We start from the raw sequence: 19,125 nt of genomic DNA, 5'->3' as shown, positions 1-19,125 counted from the left end.
TCCAAGGAAAGATCCTCCCACATAGCCCCCTCCCCTCAACCCTACCCCCAAAACCAAAAAAATCCCCCTGAAAACGTATGTACACTTCCCAATAACCATTATTATATGTAAACACTGGTCGAAGTTTGCAACTTGCAGCCCCTCCCCCAGGGACTGTGGGGGAGTAAGTCATCCCCAAAGACATAGTTATTATAGTTTTGACTATGCTGAACAAAATGGCTATCTCAAAATTTTGATCCGTTGACTTTGGGAAAAAAATGAGCGTGGGAGGGGGCCTAGATGCCCTCCAATTTTTTTGGTCACTTAAAAAGGGCACTAGAACTTTTCATTTCCGTTAGAATGAGCCCTTTTGCGACATTCTAGGACCACTTGGTCGATACGATGACCCCTGGGAAACAAAAATAATAATAAAAAAAATAAACACGCACCCGTGATTTGTCTTCTGGCAAAAAAAAATACAAAATTCCACATTTTTGTAGATAGGAGCTTGAAACTTCTACAGTAGGGTTCTCTGATACGCTGAATCTGATGGTGTCATTTTTGTTAAGATCTAACAACTTTTAGGGGGTGATTCCCCCTATTTTCCTAAATAAGGCAAATTTTCTCAGGCTCGTAACAATTGATGGGTAAGACTAAACTTGATGAAACTTATATATTTAAAATCAGCATTAAAATGCAATTCTTTTGATGTAGCTATTGATATCAAAATTCAATTTTTTAGAGTTTTGGTTACTATTGAGCCGGATCGCTCCTTACTACAGTTCGTTACCACGAACTGTTTGACTGCCTTAAAAATCTATAGTAGTGTCCTCTGATGCTGAATTAAATAAAAAAACAAGTTTTTTAAATTAAAGTAAGCAGCGACATTCAAACTTAAAACGAACATAAATTACTCCGTATATGAAGGGGCTTTTCCTCCTCAACGCCTCCCTCTTTACGCTAAAGTTTGACTCTTTCTCTTAACTCTACTTTTTAAAATAGTAAAAAACTTTAGTGTAAAGAGCGGGGCGTTGAGGAGGAAAATCCCTTTCCACATACGGAGTAATTTCTGTTCGTTTTAAGTTTTAATGTCACTGCTGACTTTCATTTAAAAAAACTTTTTTTTTATTTAATTTCTGGACGTTTTTTAATTCATGCATGTTTTGATCTTGGCTCTCCGCACTTAAATAATTAAAACGAAATTTGCATATTAATTTTCTTTTTGGCTAAATGATTTTGTCATAGTAGTAATTGGAAGATTTTGAAAAAAAGGAGAGAGGGAGGAAGCCTAGTTGCCCTCCGATTTTTGATTACTTAAAAAGGCAACTAGAACTTTTAATTGTTTTACGAACATTTTCATTGGTAAAAAATATACGTATTTTACAAATTAACTTACGTAACGAACTTCTATATTCGTATATTTTTATTGCGTATATGAGGGAGTTCACCCCTCGTCGATACCTCCTCGCTCTTTACACTGAAGTTTAAATTCTGTCCCAATTCCTCAAGAATGACCCTTGAATCACAAAGGCCGTAGAATAAATAGATGAAATTACTAAGAATACTTTAGCATAAAGAGCAAGGTATTACGAAGAGGTAAACCCCTCATATGCGCAATAATTTCTGCTCGTGTTAAGTTTTAATGCTGCTCCTGACTTTCAGTAGAAAAAAGCTTCTCATATTTATTTCTTCATTGTTTTCCTAAATAATGCAAAAAAAAATCCTGCGCCCCCTTCATTGAAATTCTCTTCCCCCGTGAGGAGTTTTTCCATGGAAAGATCCTCCCACGTAACCCCCCCCTTACCTCAACTCTCCCTTCCAAAAAAAAAAAAAACCCTGAAAACGTCCGCAAACTGCCCAGTAACCATACTATATGTAAACACAGGTCAAAGTTTGTAAATTGCAACCCCTCCCACGGGAACTGCGGGGTAGTAAGTCGTCCCCAAAGACGTAGTTATTAGGTTATTTGAATATGGTGAATAAAATGGCTATCTCAGAATTTTTATCCAGTTACTCTGGGGAAAAATGAGCGTGGGAGGGGGCCTAGATGCCCTCCAATTTTTTGGTCACTTAAAAAGGGCACTAGAACTTTTAATTTCTGTTAGAATGAGCCCTTCTGCGACATTCTAGGACCACTGGGTCGATATTATCACCCCTGGAAAAAAAACAAAAACAAATAAACAGGCATCCGTGATTTGTCTTCTGGCAAAAAATGCGAAATTCCACATTTTTCTAGATAGGAGCTTGAAACTTCTACAATAAGGTACTCTGATACGCTGAATCTGATGGTGTGATTTTCGTTAAGATTGTATGACTTTTAGGGGGTGTTTCCTCTATTTTCTAAAATGAGACAAATTTTCTCAGGCTTCTAACTTTTGATAGGTAAGACTAATCTCGATGAAAGCTATATATTTAAAATCAGCATTAAAATGAAATTTTTTTTATGTAGCCATTGGTATCAAAATTCCATTTTTTAGAGTTTCGGTTACTATAGAGCCGGGTCGCTCCTTACTACAGTTCGTTACCACGAACTGTTTGATGAGACAATTTGATTTTCATTGAGATTGCTTAACTTTCGAAGATGTTTCACCCTTAAAGCTTTCTCAGGTTTGTAGCTTTTGATGGGTGACAATAAACTTAAGGAATTTTATAAATTTAGAATTAGAAAAACAGGATAATTTTTATGTATTTCTTGATATTAAAATTTTGTATTCTGGCTAATATCTGATGGAGGCACTTCTTGTTGGGAACTGTTTGATCAAATTTTCCTTATGTATTGTTTAGTTACTTTTTCGCTCCTCCGCTACACTTTGTTACTACTGACTGTATGATGTCAATCAACATAAAAGGAACACATGCTAAAATTTACATCCCTTTTAGCTTGAAAAGATCTCGACTTCAAGCAAAGGAATTCCTCCTCGCCAACTTATAATTGTATCTAATTAATGTTTTTATCATATGCATTTCTGTAGATTTTGATAGGTGCCCGTAGATTGTTAAAGTGAAATTTGGGACAAACAATAGACATAACATAATTTTGTTTATATATAAATACAGAAGTTTTCAAATCTTGGATTAGGGACACAAAAATCACTGATATTTCCGGATCACGAATCTACTTCCCCCCTGTGCTCAATAACTATGTAGCTAATGCCTTACTTTCATCTGAGCTTTGTCTGCTTTCTGCAAAACCACCAATTTTCTCTGCTCTAAAACTTTCTTCTTCTCTCGGTCTGGCAGCAGTAAAACTGATTGAGTACATAAAGATAAAGCATAAAACTTGAAAAGAAATTGATTCATCCTACAGACAAAACTTTATTTTTGGTATTCATATTTTTTTTAATTAACACAAAATAATATGCATGGGGACATAAATTTACCGTAAAATAAATTTGGTTTATTTTGGGATGGAAGTAAGCAAGTCTGTTCATAGTTTTCAAATATCACATAAATTTCATGGTTAAAATTACAGATTACAGAGGCTCTGTTTTCTAAAATATGTCAGGGCCATCAATTTCACCAAATCAGGCAGCCCAATCGGGAAATGACTCAGCAATGCGGAGAGGGGAAAGAGGTGATTGATTAATCACTAATCTTCATTCACTACCCGGCTCATTTTAAAATAGACCTTTAATATGGGCACTCTAGGGTGAACAGTCCCTCAAATTCTAGGTTTTTTGTAACAAAAAAGATTATATTCCATAGTGGGGCCATAGTGGGACCATAGTGGGGCAAATGGGGGATTTTGAGCAGATCATGATTGTCTTTAGAAAATTCCCCGGGGGGATAAAAGTACAACCATAATTGTTGTTTTACAAAGACTTACACGGTGCTATTTCTCTTTTTCCTATTTACACGTTTTTTACTACCTCTTTTTGTCTTCTTTTTTATCTCTTTTTTAGCCTCTTTGGCCTCTTAACCTCTCAGTTTTGACACCTAAGGAACAACCTTATAAATAACATTGAAGAGTTTAATTTAAAAACAGTGGATAAAACTTTATGAATAAAATTAAATATGTCATGCTCCTCCCCCATCCTATCCTGAGAAAATAGAAATAGGGCACACTTTCAAGTATAAATATCATGTTCGAAAAATTCTTATACAGATATTAAAATAGTGTTTAAAACGGAAGGGTGACAGATATAGCGGCCATTTCCTTAATATTTCAGTTAGCATTTGATCAAACAGACCTTAGTAAGAGATTAAATAGAAAAAAACTTTTTTTTAAATGAAAATAAGGAGCGACATTAAAACTTAAAACGAACAGAAATTACTCCGTGTATGAAAAGGGCTGTTCCATTTTCAACGTCTCGCTCTATACGCTAAAGTTTGACTCTTTCTCTCAATTCTACTTTATAAACGGTAAAAAAAACTTTAGCGTAAAGAGCAGGGTGTTGAGAAGGGAACGTCCCCATTCATACACGGAATAATTTCTGTTCGTTTTAAGTTTTAATGTCGCTCCTTACTTTCAGTTAAAAAAAATTGTTTTTTTTATTATTTAATTTTGGAACGTTTTTGAATTAGTACATGTTTGATTTTGGCTCTCCGCACATAAATTATTTAAATGAAATTTGCATATTAACTTTTTTTGGGCTAAATGGCTGTCTCTTAGTTTTGATCAGACGATTTTGAGAAATAAGGGGTGGGGAAGGAGGCCTAGTTGCCCTCCAGTTTTTTGGTTACTTAAAAAGGTAACTAAAATTTTAGTTTTTTAACGAACGTGTTTATTGGTAAAAATATACGTAACTTAAGAATTAACCTACATAACAAAATTCTATATTCTTGTACTTTTATTATGTATATGAGGGGGATGGTCCCCTCGTTTACACTTTGCTCTTTAGACTAAAGCTTAAGTTTTGTCCCAATTCTTTAAGAATGACCCCTGAATCAGAAAGGCCGTAGAATAAATATTTGAAATTACTAAAGATAATTTAGCATAAAGAACGAGTCATTTAGGAGGAGAAGAACCCCTTTTATGCGTAATGATCTCGTTTCGTTTTAAGTTTTAATCCTACTTCTTACTTTCAATTGAAAAACTTTTTCATATTTATTTTTTCATTATTCTTTTTTTATAGTAATGTTAGAGAATCCTTCGCCCTTTTCATTGAATTTATCTTCCCCCATGAAATATTCCTCCAAGGAAAGATCCTCCCACATAGCCCATTACCCTCAACCCCCCCAAACCAAAAAAAATCCCCCTGGAAACGTCTGTACACTTCCCAATAACCTTTACTGTATCTGTTCAAGATTTTTGTAGAGGTGAAAAGGTGGTGCACACTTGCACATGGGGCCTCAGGGGTGTTGGATGCAACTTTAAGAAGGTCAGGGTCGGGCTGGCTATCACAGTCCAGGGTTAGAAGTGAAGAGAAGTAATCCTTCCAGGCAGGCAGTTGAATGCTCTCGTTTGTGATAATATTATCATCATTAGATATGATAGGGCCTAGGGAGGATGGCTTTCCATCTGTAAGATCCCGAAGATGTTTGTATAGAGAGCATGTGTCACCCTTTCTGGTGGCCTCCTCGAGATTAGTGGCCTTTTTCTCGGTGAACAGCTTTCTGTCTCTCTGGAGGAAATTATTTCTTACACCGTTTAGACGTCTGTAGGTAACCAAATCCTTCGCTAGGCGTGCTTTATGACGCTGTTCAATAATATCTAGAGTTTCCTGCGATATCCAGGACTTTTTTCTGGGCTTCAGACGACCGATAGTACTTTCAGCCGAAAGCAATACGCCGTCCTTGAATAGTTGCCATTCTTCTTCAGATCCAGAAACTTGATCAAGACAGTCGAAATGGTTTGAGATGGAGACAGCATAGACCTGGCACGTGTTGGAGTTTGCGAGGTTGTTCAGGTCTAATTTGGGAGGACGGGGTCATTTTTCTAGGCTTTCAGGTGTAGTCTAAGGTTAGAGACGACAAGCCTGTGGTCAGTGTTTTCCAATTCTGCACTTCTGCAAGTTCGGCAATTAGTTATAGAGGAACGCCAGCGTCGGGACACGATTATATAGTCAAAAATCTTTTTGTTCGTCCATCATTGCTATACCAGGTATATTTGTGAACTTCTTTCCTTTAAAAATGGGTATTGGTGATCACGAGATCGTGCATGTTGCACAGCTGAAGGAGCCTTAGTACATTGTCATTCAAGCAGTCGAGTGTTACAGGTCCTAGAACATTGTTCCAAACGCCGTCTGTATCTCTGACAGTGCCGTTGAAGTCGCCAAGAAGGGTTAAAACATCATGAGGGGATACTTTTGCTTGGATTCTAGACAGCTGGGCGTAAAAACTATCTTTCGTCTCATCTGAAGCTTGGTTTGTTGGGGCGTTGCAGACAATGATGGTCCATTTTTCATGCTTGTGCTGGATCTGCGGTGTTAGTATCCTATCTGATATTTGCTCGTAAGAAAGGAGGCACCTTCTGGTCCTAGAGTCTAGCACAAGTGCGACTCCATTAGTTTTGGTACTCTGATCACCCGACCAGATTAAGTGATAGCCTTCACCGATGTCTTCGTTTCCTATAAGGCGAGCTTCAGTTACGCCTGCTACAGCCACACCAAAACGCTTGAGTTCTAGCGCAAGTATTGATTTTGCTCCAGGGAAGTTAATGATCAGAACGTTCCAGGTGGCCAGGCGAAGACCACCTTGGTCAATAAATTTCAAACGATGGTCAAATTTCGATCTGGGGACATGCAATTAGGTTCCGGTAGAGGGTCGCAAGCCCAACCGACCCTAGGCCTGGGACATGATTAGCTAGAGGAGTCTAACTATTGAATGTCCCTGGGGTGGGCTCCAGCCACCTTGTGAGATCAAGGCCACCCTTTACGTTGAGCGTTTAGTTAGGAGATTCCCCCATATCCGGTGGTACGTGGTCAGCAGACCAAGATCTGCTTCATTCCTTACGAGCTCTACACCACCACCAATCCTAGATGGACTTGTAAGCAAAACGAAAAAACTTTCAGGGGTTTTACAAGTTAAGAGTGCTAGAGTAAGTCTTAAAATTATGGGTAAGAGGACTAGGTCGCTAAGGCTAGAAATAGCCTAAGTGAAGATGAAAGGGTGACATTAGGGCTACATAGCTTAAGTGAAGATGAAAGATGAAAAAGGAATTTTGATACCAAAAGATGTGTCGAAACAATTTTTTTTATGCTGATTTCAAAAATATAATTTTTATTAATTGTGGTTTACCCATCAAATCTACGAGAATTTGCCTTGTTTTCGAAAAAAGGGGAAACACCCTTTAAAAGCTATAGGCTCTTAATGAAAATTACACCGTCAGACTCAGCATATCAGAGAAGTCCACTATAAACGTTTCAAGCTCTTATCTGCAAAAATGCGGAATTTAGTAGTTTTCACTTGAAAAAGATCACGGATGCATGTTTCTTCCATTTTCTTTTTTTCTTATCCTAGAGATGATCGTATCTATTCAGTGGTCCTAGAATATCGGGCGAAGACTCATTAGAACGGAAACTATAAGCTCTGCTGCGATTTTCAAGTGACTACAAAATATTGGAGGGCCACTGGACCTCCTCCCACACCAATGTTTTCCCCAAAATTATTTGACCAGAATTTTGAGATGGTTATATTGTTCAATTATAGTTGAAAGTCCAAATAATTGTGTCCTCGGGTGTAAAATGGCTCCCCGCAGTCCATGGAGAGATGCCTAAAATTTCTGAAATTCGTTCATTGTTAACGCAAAGTATTTGTTTTTGGGACATTTTTTGTAGGGGGAGGAGGAGGGGTTGTGAATCTTTCTTGGGGAGGGAAATTTCTGGGGTTGAGTAGTCCAAGGGATATGCTGCACTGGGGGATTTGACAGAATAATTATAAGAAATTCTGTTTGATTGTCTTGCATTCTCTTTGCCAATTTTTTCATGTGGAGATGTTCCGGGGAAATATTCCTGGAGATGTTCCGCAAAAGTATTAAAGGGGCTTGTTTTCCGCGTATTTTGATGCCCGGAAGGGGGCATCTCTGGAATAATCGAGAAAGCAATTAGAGATTGAAGTCTTGTCCAAACGATTGGGTGCAAAGGAGAATTTTTCAGGCTGAAAAGTCCGCAAGCAATGTTACAGGTAGGAAGAATTTTAGTGAGGATGGAGCTGTCTTGAGGGAATTTGATGGGGGTGAACTTTACATTTGTAAACTTCCGTAGATGAATTTTCTACGAATGAGGGGTGTATTACATAGAGGGCGATCCAGATTGGCCGACATTAGTTGAAAAACAAATAGAAATTATTCCATATATGAACGGTTTTCCCCTCCTCAATACCTTACTTTTTACTCTAAAATTTTACTGTTTTCTAAGACTGAAACACAGGGGCTATATAATTAGAATAGGGGCTTTTTGAAAATACTTACAGTTTTAGCGTATAGAGAAAGGTATTGAGGAGAGGGCAATCCTTCCAAAACAAAATGAATCTGCCAAAATTAATATTCAAATTTTGTTTTAATTTTTCATGTACGATGAGTAAAATTAAAACCCGCATTCGTTGGAAAATGTTAAGAAATCGAATAAAAAACATTTTTTTTACTGAAAGTAAGAAAAAAAAATCAAAACTTAAAACAAACAGAAATTATTCAGTATATGAAAGGGGCTGTCCCCTCCTCAAAGCCTCGCTGTTTACTCTAGAGCTTTTATTGTTTTAAAGAGTAGAGGTTGACAAAGAGTCAAATTTTAGCTAAAACAGCAAGGCGTTGAAAATGGGACAGCCCCTTTTATATACAGAATAATTTCTGTTCGTTCTAAGTTTAAATTTTGCTCCTTACTTTCAGTTAAAAAACTTGTTTTTTTTATTTGCGATTGAGTGCAATTAAGAAGTTTAAAAATAGAATAGCTAGGGTCCGGGATGTTTTTCCCAGTTGAAGAACGTTTAGAAGAACAGGAAGATGAGTATGCGAATCAAGATTAGAATGTTGGAAGCTACAGTGAAAACAGTGTTTAAGTATGGGTCTAAATCATGGGTGCTTCAAAAAACAGAGGAAGATTTGCTTTACAACTTTCAGAGAAATTGTCTATGGATTGTTTTGGGTACTGATTCATAGTATTTCAAACAGTAGGCTCTACAAGAAAGGGAGGTTCAACACCGTTTTTTTTTTTTCGGACTATAATTAGAGAAAGGTGAGATAGCTAGGGGACTTTTTGCAGATGAAGGATGACAGATTGCCAAAATCATCCTTTTTGGTTAACCGTCTAGGACTAAACAAAATACAGGTCGTCCTCAGTTGGGGTGAAAGGATGACATAAGGAAATATTCTAAGAGAAATAGAAACATATTGGCAGGATTTAAAGAGAGAGGCTTTGAATAGATTGCAAAGGAGGAGGAGTGTGCGTAGCTCTGTTGGTCTCAGGTAACAAGCTGCTACGGTGAGTTGCTAGTAGTAGTAATAGCAATTTAGGGATGGTATTCTTTTTTTGAACAATACCGTTGGAGAGGATTTGTCATCGTATGGAAGAATGACCTAATGTAAATTACTCCAGAATAGTTTTAAATCCGATCAGATATCTCCAAGTTTTAATTGACCGGCCCTTAGCCCTTGTCGAGCCTTGATTGTTGTTGGTGATATAATTTCAACCAAAATCCCAGCCTCATCATAGGTTGTTTTCTTACTTTGCTAAGATTAAACACATTTTTGTTTTGATTTTTACCAGAATACGAAATATATGTGTTTTGTATAAGTAACTTCACATGCGTTTACCCCTAAAAACATGTTTTATTGCTGTGTTAAATAAAAAAATAATATTTTCAAGTGAAGGTCAGAAGCAACATTGAAACTCAAAATGAACCAAAATTTTCCATATATGAAGGGGTCGCACCCCTCCTCAGTGCCTTCCTCTTCCCTGATAAGTTCTTATCACTTAAAAAAAGCTTCCTAATCTAATTAAAACCCCTTTGTGTGTCAGAGGTCGTTCAATTATTTGGGACAAAAAGTGAAACTTAGCGCAAAGACCAAGATATTGAGGAGTTAGATTGTTCCTTCATATACAGAATAATTTCTGTTCATTTTGAGTTTTAATGTTTTTCCTTATTTTCATTTGAAAAAAACCTTTTTTTTTAATTTAATTTCTGATCGCTTTTCAAACAATGCTAGGAAATCTGGCTTACCACCTATGGAATATTTTCTCCCCTCCGCATGAAAAATCTCATTGTAAAGTTCCTTTCACGTAAACTACCCCCCTCCCTTATAAAATTCCTTCCATACAATTTAATCCTGGCTCCCTTAGCTTACTTACATTTTAAAAAGACAGAGTTCTAATCGTTTTTTCGATTACTCTGGCAATCTAACTTCAGTGGAAATTATTCCAGAAATCCAAACACGCTGAAATTCCTCCAGCCGAGTAGGCAAAGAGAAAAAAGGACCAATAAGAAATATTCCGTATAGGAATTCTGTTAAGCCCTTCAAGTGTAAAATTTTGCTTCGAAAGTTCAAACCAGAAATTTCGCTCCACACAGAAAATTATCCCTAAGGAAACTCACCCCAAACACAAATACAAGCCCCCTCAAAAGTGTCTGCATGCTTCCCAATAATAATGCTATGCGTATAAAACGGGCAAAACTATACTCTAAGGATTTTCTCCCGCATGCTGAGGGGGGGGGGGGCGTTCGTTATCTGTGAAGGCATATTTTCAGAATTTTTCAAATATTCTGAACTAACCGGCTATTTAAAAATTTTAATCGGACGATTTTGGGGGGAAGAGGGTGAGGTGAGTGGGGCTAGTTGCCCTCCAATCTTTTTGATCATTTAAAATGGCACCAGAACTTTTAATTTCCGTTCGAATAAGCCCTCTCACGAAATTCTAAGACTATTTGCTCGATTTGACCACCCCTGGGGAAAACAGACGAACACAAACTTAATCTAATTTTCTCAAACGACTATACAGACTTTGTTTACAAAGCAAATAAAGCAAACTTCAGGTTTAGCTTATCTTATTGCTTCTAGAGAATTGTGAAGACGCTCATTGTTGTAGATTATGTGACAATAAAAGTACTTAGTAGGGATCTTTTAAGTTCCTTCGACCCCTGAATGGCGCTTAGAAAATGGTAAAAGCCATTGTGTAACAAAATATATGTATACATATATTATATAAAATTATTTTAACAAAAATCAACAAAAAGTTCACAAATAGATTAAAACATTTGCAATTTAGAAATATCCACCATATCCAAGTCCTCCGTAACCTCCATAGCCTCCATATCCATAGCCACCGTAGCCTCCATGACCGTATCCTCCGTAGCCACCATAAGGATAGCCACCAAAGCCTCCATATCCAAATTGTTTTCCACTTGCTTTGTTTCCTAAATCATATGAGTTATAATTATTGTAATTAATGGCGTATGTTCTTGCAAGCTCTAGGTAGAAGAGAAAACATTATTGAACTCGATTTATCTTATTTTTATAGTATGTTTATTAACTGCTATATATATATATATATATATATATATATATATATATATATGTATACATATATATATATATATATATATATATATATATATATATATATATACATATATATATATATATGTATATATATATATATACATATATATATATATATATATATATATATATATATATATATATATATATATATATTTGTTCTTATCATAAATTCCTAAATCCCTTCCTATTAATGGTAGCTCAAAGAAAATTATAAAAATAATGTTTTAGTTACAAAATTGTATCTAACAAAAAACTAGTTTTTATTTTTAGACGACAAACTCAGAAAGTTTGTCCTAAAGTTGCTGGTTCGTGGTAGGACCTACAAAGTTCTAATCCATTGATATCTTTTCAGTTTATTTTCTAGAAATTTCGCTCAAAATCTGATCTCTCAAATGAACTTACAAGAACTTGCCAAAATTGTTTTTCTGAGATGTCTAACGAACAGACTTTCTGCTCTTTTATGGCATTTGCTTTCTCTTTGACTTACTTAGGGTTTCATTTTACAATTTGGGAGCCATGTAGGCTTTAATATTGAGAGCTTTAAGGGAGAAGAGGTATGAAACAATATGTACAAAATAGTAAATTTACTGAAATCTAGAGGGAGAAGTTCAGGCTCCTTCTCTGTGCATGTATGCATTATATTAAAGTACCTACAGTTTTGCTTGGTACAACATGTTGTGTAAAGCAAAAAAAAAAAAGTACAATTGCCTTTGTTTGTAAATAGAAAGATAGTTAAATTTAGATAAATTTATTCATACAAAAGCCCGTTTGGGCCATGGTGACACACAACAACCGAGCAAAAAAATACAGTAACGAAATCAAAATTGTTCGAAAAGTTAGAAAAGTGTTTTTGAAGGTTTTAATTGTCCAAAATGAGGAGGAATTTTCAAAAATATTGTATCAGAGCACTGATATTGACACGAAATGATGAAACTAAAAAAAGAGAAATTAATTCTTCGAAATCCGTTGAACAGACCTTGCTCATCTGCAGGAAAGTTTTGCTTGTCCAGACATTTTTTAAGGGTCAGTTTCAATGTGGCCGATGAATAAACTTCAAGAAGACTATATATATATATATATATATATATATATATATATATATATATATATATATATATATATTGAAATGTAGAAGTTATAGTGGGTTCACGGAAGAAAAAAACAGTATAATGGAGCCATCAAATGATAATTAATGACAGTAATAAACATAATAACAGTAAATGATAATTAATGAATGATAATTAAATGATAATATGATAATTAAAGATTTTGTCTCTTTGCTTTGCTCAGTGGTTCCAGCTTTGAGTTTAAAGAAAAAACATAAAAAAATGACAAGATTACATTGTGACTATCAGTCTGACACTACATGGGTTCAGAGGAATTGGAGCTTTATTTTTCATTTTATGGTTTTAGCAGGAAATGTTGGCGACTCTCTAAGCGTCTTCATTCAAGAAAAACTAGGCCAGCCCTATTCTTTAATTAGAGGTTGAAAGCTCTAAAAGGGGAACACAAAAATTCACGCATTCTCATTGGTTAAAAATTAACAAAATTGGAAAATAAAAGAAAAAAAATTTTCTGCAAGTCTACTAGCTGACACTGGAATATACCATGAAGAAAATTTTACTTTCATTTCTAAAATGTTATGAATATTTATTTTCCTTTTTTAGCTTTCAACGAAAATATATTTTAACATGTCCCTCATCAACTTATTTTAACGGTTCTTATTGTTTATCTCAGCACTGATATAATAAAATTAAATAACAGCCAATCGTCATAAACATTCGTGATACTATTTAGTGTTTGAAAAAACTCCGTACAAGGAAAAAAAAAAAATCTTAACTGTAAGAATTAATGGGCCTGTTTCCTGCCTGATAACATTTCCTGGCTCTATCTTATTGTTGTATCTTAAAATCAAACTTTCCTTGAGGTTATTTTTCTGAGAATATCCATCTTGAGAAAATTATTGTATTTAGATTGTAAACAAAAAAAATAAATTAGATCGTAAACAAAAAAAAATTCAATACGCACACCTAACAGCTTTAAATATTTCATGAAGTGTTGCATTATCTAAAACAAATATGTTAATTTTAAGTCAAAATCGTTTATCGAGTTTTGTTCATTAGTAAATCACTGTTTAAATTTTAGTTTACAAAGTTTCAGAGCCGCAACTTTTTATGTCCCTCCCCAAGCCTCAATTCTATACCATTAGCACTTTACCTTCTTCAGGGACTTGTCCTCTTGCTCCTGACCCATCTCGTGGTTCTATGCTAAATCCTCCTCTTGGTCGGGCGGTTGCAAAACTGACTAGGCAAATAAAGGTTAAGCAAACAACCTAAAAAATTATAAATTTTTTACGCATATGCCAAAAAATGAAAGATTTCAATTGCCATGTTTGTGCTAAAATAATATAATATAAAAGATTAGGATGCATGGAGGAATAGATATAAAAGTAAACTTTTCATTGGTTTTCTTTTTTTCACAATGAGAAAAACAAGTGAAGTGACCTTGATGAAAAGTACACCATAAAATTCAACACCCGAGAAAGTCCTATTAGGGGGCTTCAAGCCCTCAGGTACTAATATACAAAATTTGTGATCTTCTTGAAAAGGGTGGTTATGGATACGTGTTCTTTTTCTCTTTTTTTCATGGGTGGTTGCAGCAATTTGAAATTATCGAAAAAACTATGTATAAAGCTTCCCAGTTTCAGGAAGGCTGATCATCCTTATGGAGTATTTGCTCCTTAAAGTACCTATAATCAATGCAAGATAAAAGGTCGAAACATATAATTGTTTTAAAAACTATACCTGAGTTTATTTAGTTATAGATCTCATAAAATTCTGTCCATTGATGTTTGGTTGTGAATCAGGTATTCAAAAACAGTCAGTGCATCATTCTGGAGGTGACGTAGCCTGACTACACATAAAGAATTTTTTGAGCCCTTAGCTTCTAATTCTACGGGAGCTTAAATACTCACAAGGCAAAAGAGCAGAAGCGCAAGTATTAATCCTCTAATTTCCATTAATATAAGGACGATTTTTAGGCTTAACCTTTATCATATTACTACTAACTACTAGCAACTCACGGCAGCACCAAGTCACCTGATGTCAAAACAGCTACACACGCTTCTGTTCCATCCCAATCTATTCAAAAAATCCCTCTTTACACCTTCCGAGGAAAAGGGGTTAATCATAAGGACGTTCCTGGAGGGATCACACCCTCCTGGTACCATAGGGGTAAATCGTAAAAATAATTATACTAAGTGTTGCATTCAAACTCAAAAACGACGGAGAGGGGTGGAGGTATTATAATAATTTGTTTGAGAAACTCCTGTTGGAAACGGCAAAAATAACGACCAAAAAATACTTTTTAGATATCTTAAGATCTCTAACCCCAAGAAAAATTTTGGGGGTGTATTTTTTGTTAGGAAAGATTGCCATTGAGGGATTGTTGAAAATTAATGTTCATTGTAACAAACTGTAGTTACAGAGAAATTCTTGTCAATAAAAACCAAAAATCTAATAAAATTTGGAATTATAATAAATGTATCCACTTAATTTTTTATTTTTTTAACTTTAAATAAGCAAACCATAAAGCTACCATTCACAAAAGTAACCTTTTTTTCAGTCTTTTAGAGAAAGAGGAGTTAGACATGTGGGTCAGTTTCTTTTGCACGAGTAATTGTTCAGATCTGTCATGGCCTATCGGAGAAGGTGTAAGTCAGACGACAACTTAAAACTTATTTCTCTTATGAAGAAACAAAAGAGGTCGCGCCGCAGCAAGTGGTTAGTTATGGCATTTTCTCAGTTATTGAGTAGCAAACCTAATAAATGTTGTAGAGGCATTTATTAGGTTTCCAGTCTTAGATACCATGCTGGCGTGCAGCATAACAACCGTTGCTAAACATAAACGCAGTCAAAAAGAACTATTTGTGACCGTTTATCCTCTACAATACCAGTCGTAAATTATAGCATAGTTGCGCACATACTATTAGGTTCAGTTTCAATCAGGTTTAAAAAAAGGAAATAACTAAACTCAAAGTACACTGCTCTCTGCCAAGATTTACGTTGAGACCCATAAACACAAAAGATCCTTCACTAACATACAGTACGACTCCCACTTCACTCTTCGACACAACCACACGTCTCCTCATCATATAATCTTAACCATAGGGTCCCTACCTCCCTCCCTCCCCGGACGTACAACCACCTCACTAAAAAATACCAAAAAATCTAAACTTCATCTAATTTAATTTATCTTTCTTAATTTATCAATCACCTATTGACCTTTAACTAAATATTTATTTAAATTATTTTTAAAAGACCCGAGGGAATTATGGTCTAGGACAAACTCTTTTATGCTATAAAATAACATATTCTTTTTGGGAATAAGGTGGGGGGGGGACAAAGGTATCAAAAAGTCTTTATCCATATTTTCAGACTATCCACGAGAGGCACTTCAGATTAATTAGATGAGCCAGAAGAATACTGATTTATCCACTGGCCTCCTTCATTTGCAAAAAAGGACTAATTTAGGACGAACATTGCAGTGGGGTTGCAGAGGAAATAAGAACTGTTTTCCAACTGTTTGCGGTAACAAATTTTAAGTAAGGAGCGACTCGATCAAAAAGTAACACATCTTTCTGAACTGAAAACTGAAGCAGAAATAAAAACTGCTTTCCCCAAATGATAGTTTAGGCAGTGAAATTTCATTTTATTTTGAGAAGTAAACACTTTACATATCATATTAAAAACGATTAATAAATAAGAAAAGTTTTTTCTATTGAACGGAAAGGGCAACATCAAAACAACATAACTGATCCTGTTTATGCATGGAACTTTTCAGAAGAGCACTAGTGAGACTTTAACACAAAAATACAATCTCAAGGGGGGGCGGGAGAAGGGTTCAATCTATCGTCCAAAGAATTTTTCGGTTCGTTTCAAGTTTTAACGTCTTTGTTTATTTTCATTTTGTGCTTTTATTTATTATCTAAAAAAGTAAGAGAACCACTTACCATTGAAACAAAAATCTTCATTTTTAAAGCTAAATGGGTTCTGTTGCTTCACCAGTGCACAGTTTCAATCTGATATCTTCCTACAAAGTCCAATCCTTATATTAGCAGACGATCGCAGTTTCGCAATTTTTAATCAAGGCCTTTCTTAATTGCTGTAGCCGAGCCTTGTATCCACACATTTTATTACTTTTTTTTCTCTTTTTTTTTCAATTACTTACGTTTAATGACGGGTTCGATTTATATTGAACTTTCTTGTGTGAATATAGTCCAGGAAAGTAACGTTGGTCGTTTTGCGTTCAACCAAACAAATTTGAATCTTTCCGTCAGTAACGTCAGTTTTCAACTGAAAGTAACGTGCAACATTAAAGATTAAGACAAACAAAAATTATTACTTATATGAGGGGGTTGCCCACTCCATTATACCTTTCGTTTTACGCGAAAGTTTGACTTTTCGTTTCAATTGCTTAAGAATAATTCTTAAAGCAAGGGCCGTTTAATTAGAACAATAGGCTTTTTCAAAATTTTAGAAATAACTTTCGAGTAAAGAACAAGGTATTTAGGATGACTCAAACTCACTCAAATAAGTAATTAAAAAAATAAACAAGTTTTTTAACTGAAAGTAAGGAAAGACATTAAAATTTAAAAAGAAGAGAAATTACTCCGTACACGAAAGGGGTTACTCCCTCCTCAGCGCCCTGCTCTTTACATTAAAGTTTGACCCTTTCTCTCAACTTTACTTTTTAAAATAGTAAAAAACGTTAGTGTCAAGAGCAGGGCACTGAGGAGGGAGTAGCCCCTTTCATGTACGAAGTAATTTCTTTTCATTTTAAGTTTTAATGTCGCTTCTTACTTTCAGTTAAGAAAACTTTTTTTTATTTAATTTCTGAACGTTTGAATTGATGCATATTTTAGTTTTGGCTCCCCGCACATGAATAATTAAAACGAAATTAGTACATTTTTTTTTTTTTGGCTAAATGGCTTTCTCATAGTTTTGACCACACGATTTTGAGAAAGAGGAGCAGGGGAGAAGGCCTATTCGTCTTCCAGTTTGTTGGTTTCTTAAAAAGCCAACTAGAACTTTTGATTTTTACGAATGATCTTATTAGCAAAAATATACGTAGCTTGCGAATTAACTTACGTAACGAACTTCTATATTCGTATGTTTTTATTGCGTATATGAGGGGCTTCGCCCCCTCGTCAACACCTCGCTCTTTACATAAAGCTTTAATTTCGTCGCAATTTCTTAAAAATGACCCCTGAATCACAAAGGCCGTAGAATGAATAGTTAAAATTGCTAAAAAAAAACTTTGGCGTAAAGAGCGACGTATTAGGAAGAGGTGGGTCCCTCAGATGCGTAACAATTGCTGTTCATTTTAAGTTTTAATCCCGCTCCTTACTTTCAGTTTCTCCTTACTTTCATATCTATTTTTGCATTGTTTTTAAATAATGCTATAAAATCCTGCACTCCCTTCATAGAAATTCTCTTCCTCCATGACAAATTTCTCCATAGAAATAGCCACCCAAGTAACCACCTCCCTTTACCCCCTCCCCCACCAAAAACACCCTGAAAACGTTTGTAAATTTCTCAATAACCATTACTATGTGTAAACACTGGTCAAAGTTTGTAACTTGCAGCCCCTCCCACGGCAAATGTGGGGGAGTGAGTCGCCCCCAAAGACATAGTTATTAGATTTTTCAACTATGCTGAATAAAATGGTTATCTCAGAATTTTTATTATATTATGCGACACACTCTTTAACTAATTGAAAAAAAAAACAGAATAAATAATTGAACTTAGACTGTAGTCAACAGTATAAGAAACATATATTAGTTTTTTTTTAACAAAGTACAAACAAGCAACTGGGATTCTTGACCCAAAATACCAACACCCGTACATTCATTTTCAAAATTAAGGTGATGTAGGTGGGTCATATTTGGCACCTTAAAGTTGAAAAACGTCAAATCAGAAAAGCGACGCTTGGTGCAAAGCTCAAACTTTTCCCTCTACAGTCATAAAAGCAGTATCAGAGGTATGCATATGCATGGTTTGAAGGGTCTGAAACACAAGAGGCGGAATAAATGGCATGAATTTTTGTATTTCTACGTCAGACAGAAAAACAACTCTTATATATCAGGCCAATGCTTTAGTCTCAAGAACTCGATCCTCTACAAGATTCAATTGTTTACTTTAACTTAAAAAAAAAACAATTTAAATTTACTGTTTGATATCTATTTAACTTAGTTTTTTGGCTAATGTTTTATATTACTGATACTAAACATTTTAAATCAATGCATTATACTATTACAATAATTGCTCTCATGGACTGCAATATATTATCGTATTAGTGTATCGTTAAAATATTATAAACAAGGTTTAATATTGATCATTGTAATTATACTTTTAACTAATAATATTTTGATAGTTTGTAAGTTTGTCAGTAATTAATATTACAATGCATACTCAAGTTGATCGCCAAACATTTTGTAGTTTTTGCACCTAGTTGACAAATTATCTTTTGATATTTAATTAATATATGGTAAAATAGCTATGGTTAATGACTAACCTCGGTTTTCTTTTGCGGTTTGTGGTTTATATCAAGATTAATCGGATGTGTATAATATATTTTCGATCATGTTGAAACGAAAAACGTTCAAGCAGAGAAATTTTGTGAGAAAATGAGAACAGTATTTGAATTATCGA

At 35.0% G+C, this 19,125-nt stretch overlaps 1 protein-coding gene across 1 annotated transcript; it reads right to left on the bottom strand.

Annotated features, from left to right (window-relative positions):
* Nucleotides 1-11,020: 11,020 nt before the first annotated feature.
* LOC136031625 (shematrin-like protein 2) lies at nt 11,021-16,556 on the bottom strand. Its single transcript, XM_065711263.1, has 3 exons — nt 16,425-16,556; nt 13,631-13,745; nt 11,021-11,265 (listed from the first exon to the last, which is right to left on the bottom strand). The coding sequence occupies exons 1-3, from the start codon at nt 16,443-16,445 to the stop codon at nt 11,114-11,116; spliced, it is 288 nt and encodes a 95-aa protein (XP_065567335.1). The 5' UTR covers nt 16,446-16,556; the 3' UTR covers nt 11,021-11,113.
* Nucleotides 16,557-19,125: the final 2,569 nt, after the last annotated feature.

Source organism: Artemia franciscana, chromosome 10 (genome assembly GCF_032884065.1).
Source record: "Artemia franciscana chromosome 10, ASM3288406v1, whole genome shotgun sequence".
Taxonomy (NCBI): Eukaryota; Metazoa; Arthropoda; class Branchiopoda; order Anostraca; family Artemiidae; genus Artemia; species Artemia franciscana.
Note: the sequence above shows the minus strand (reverse complement) of the source record. Positions and strands in the feature narration are given on the sequence as shown.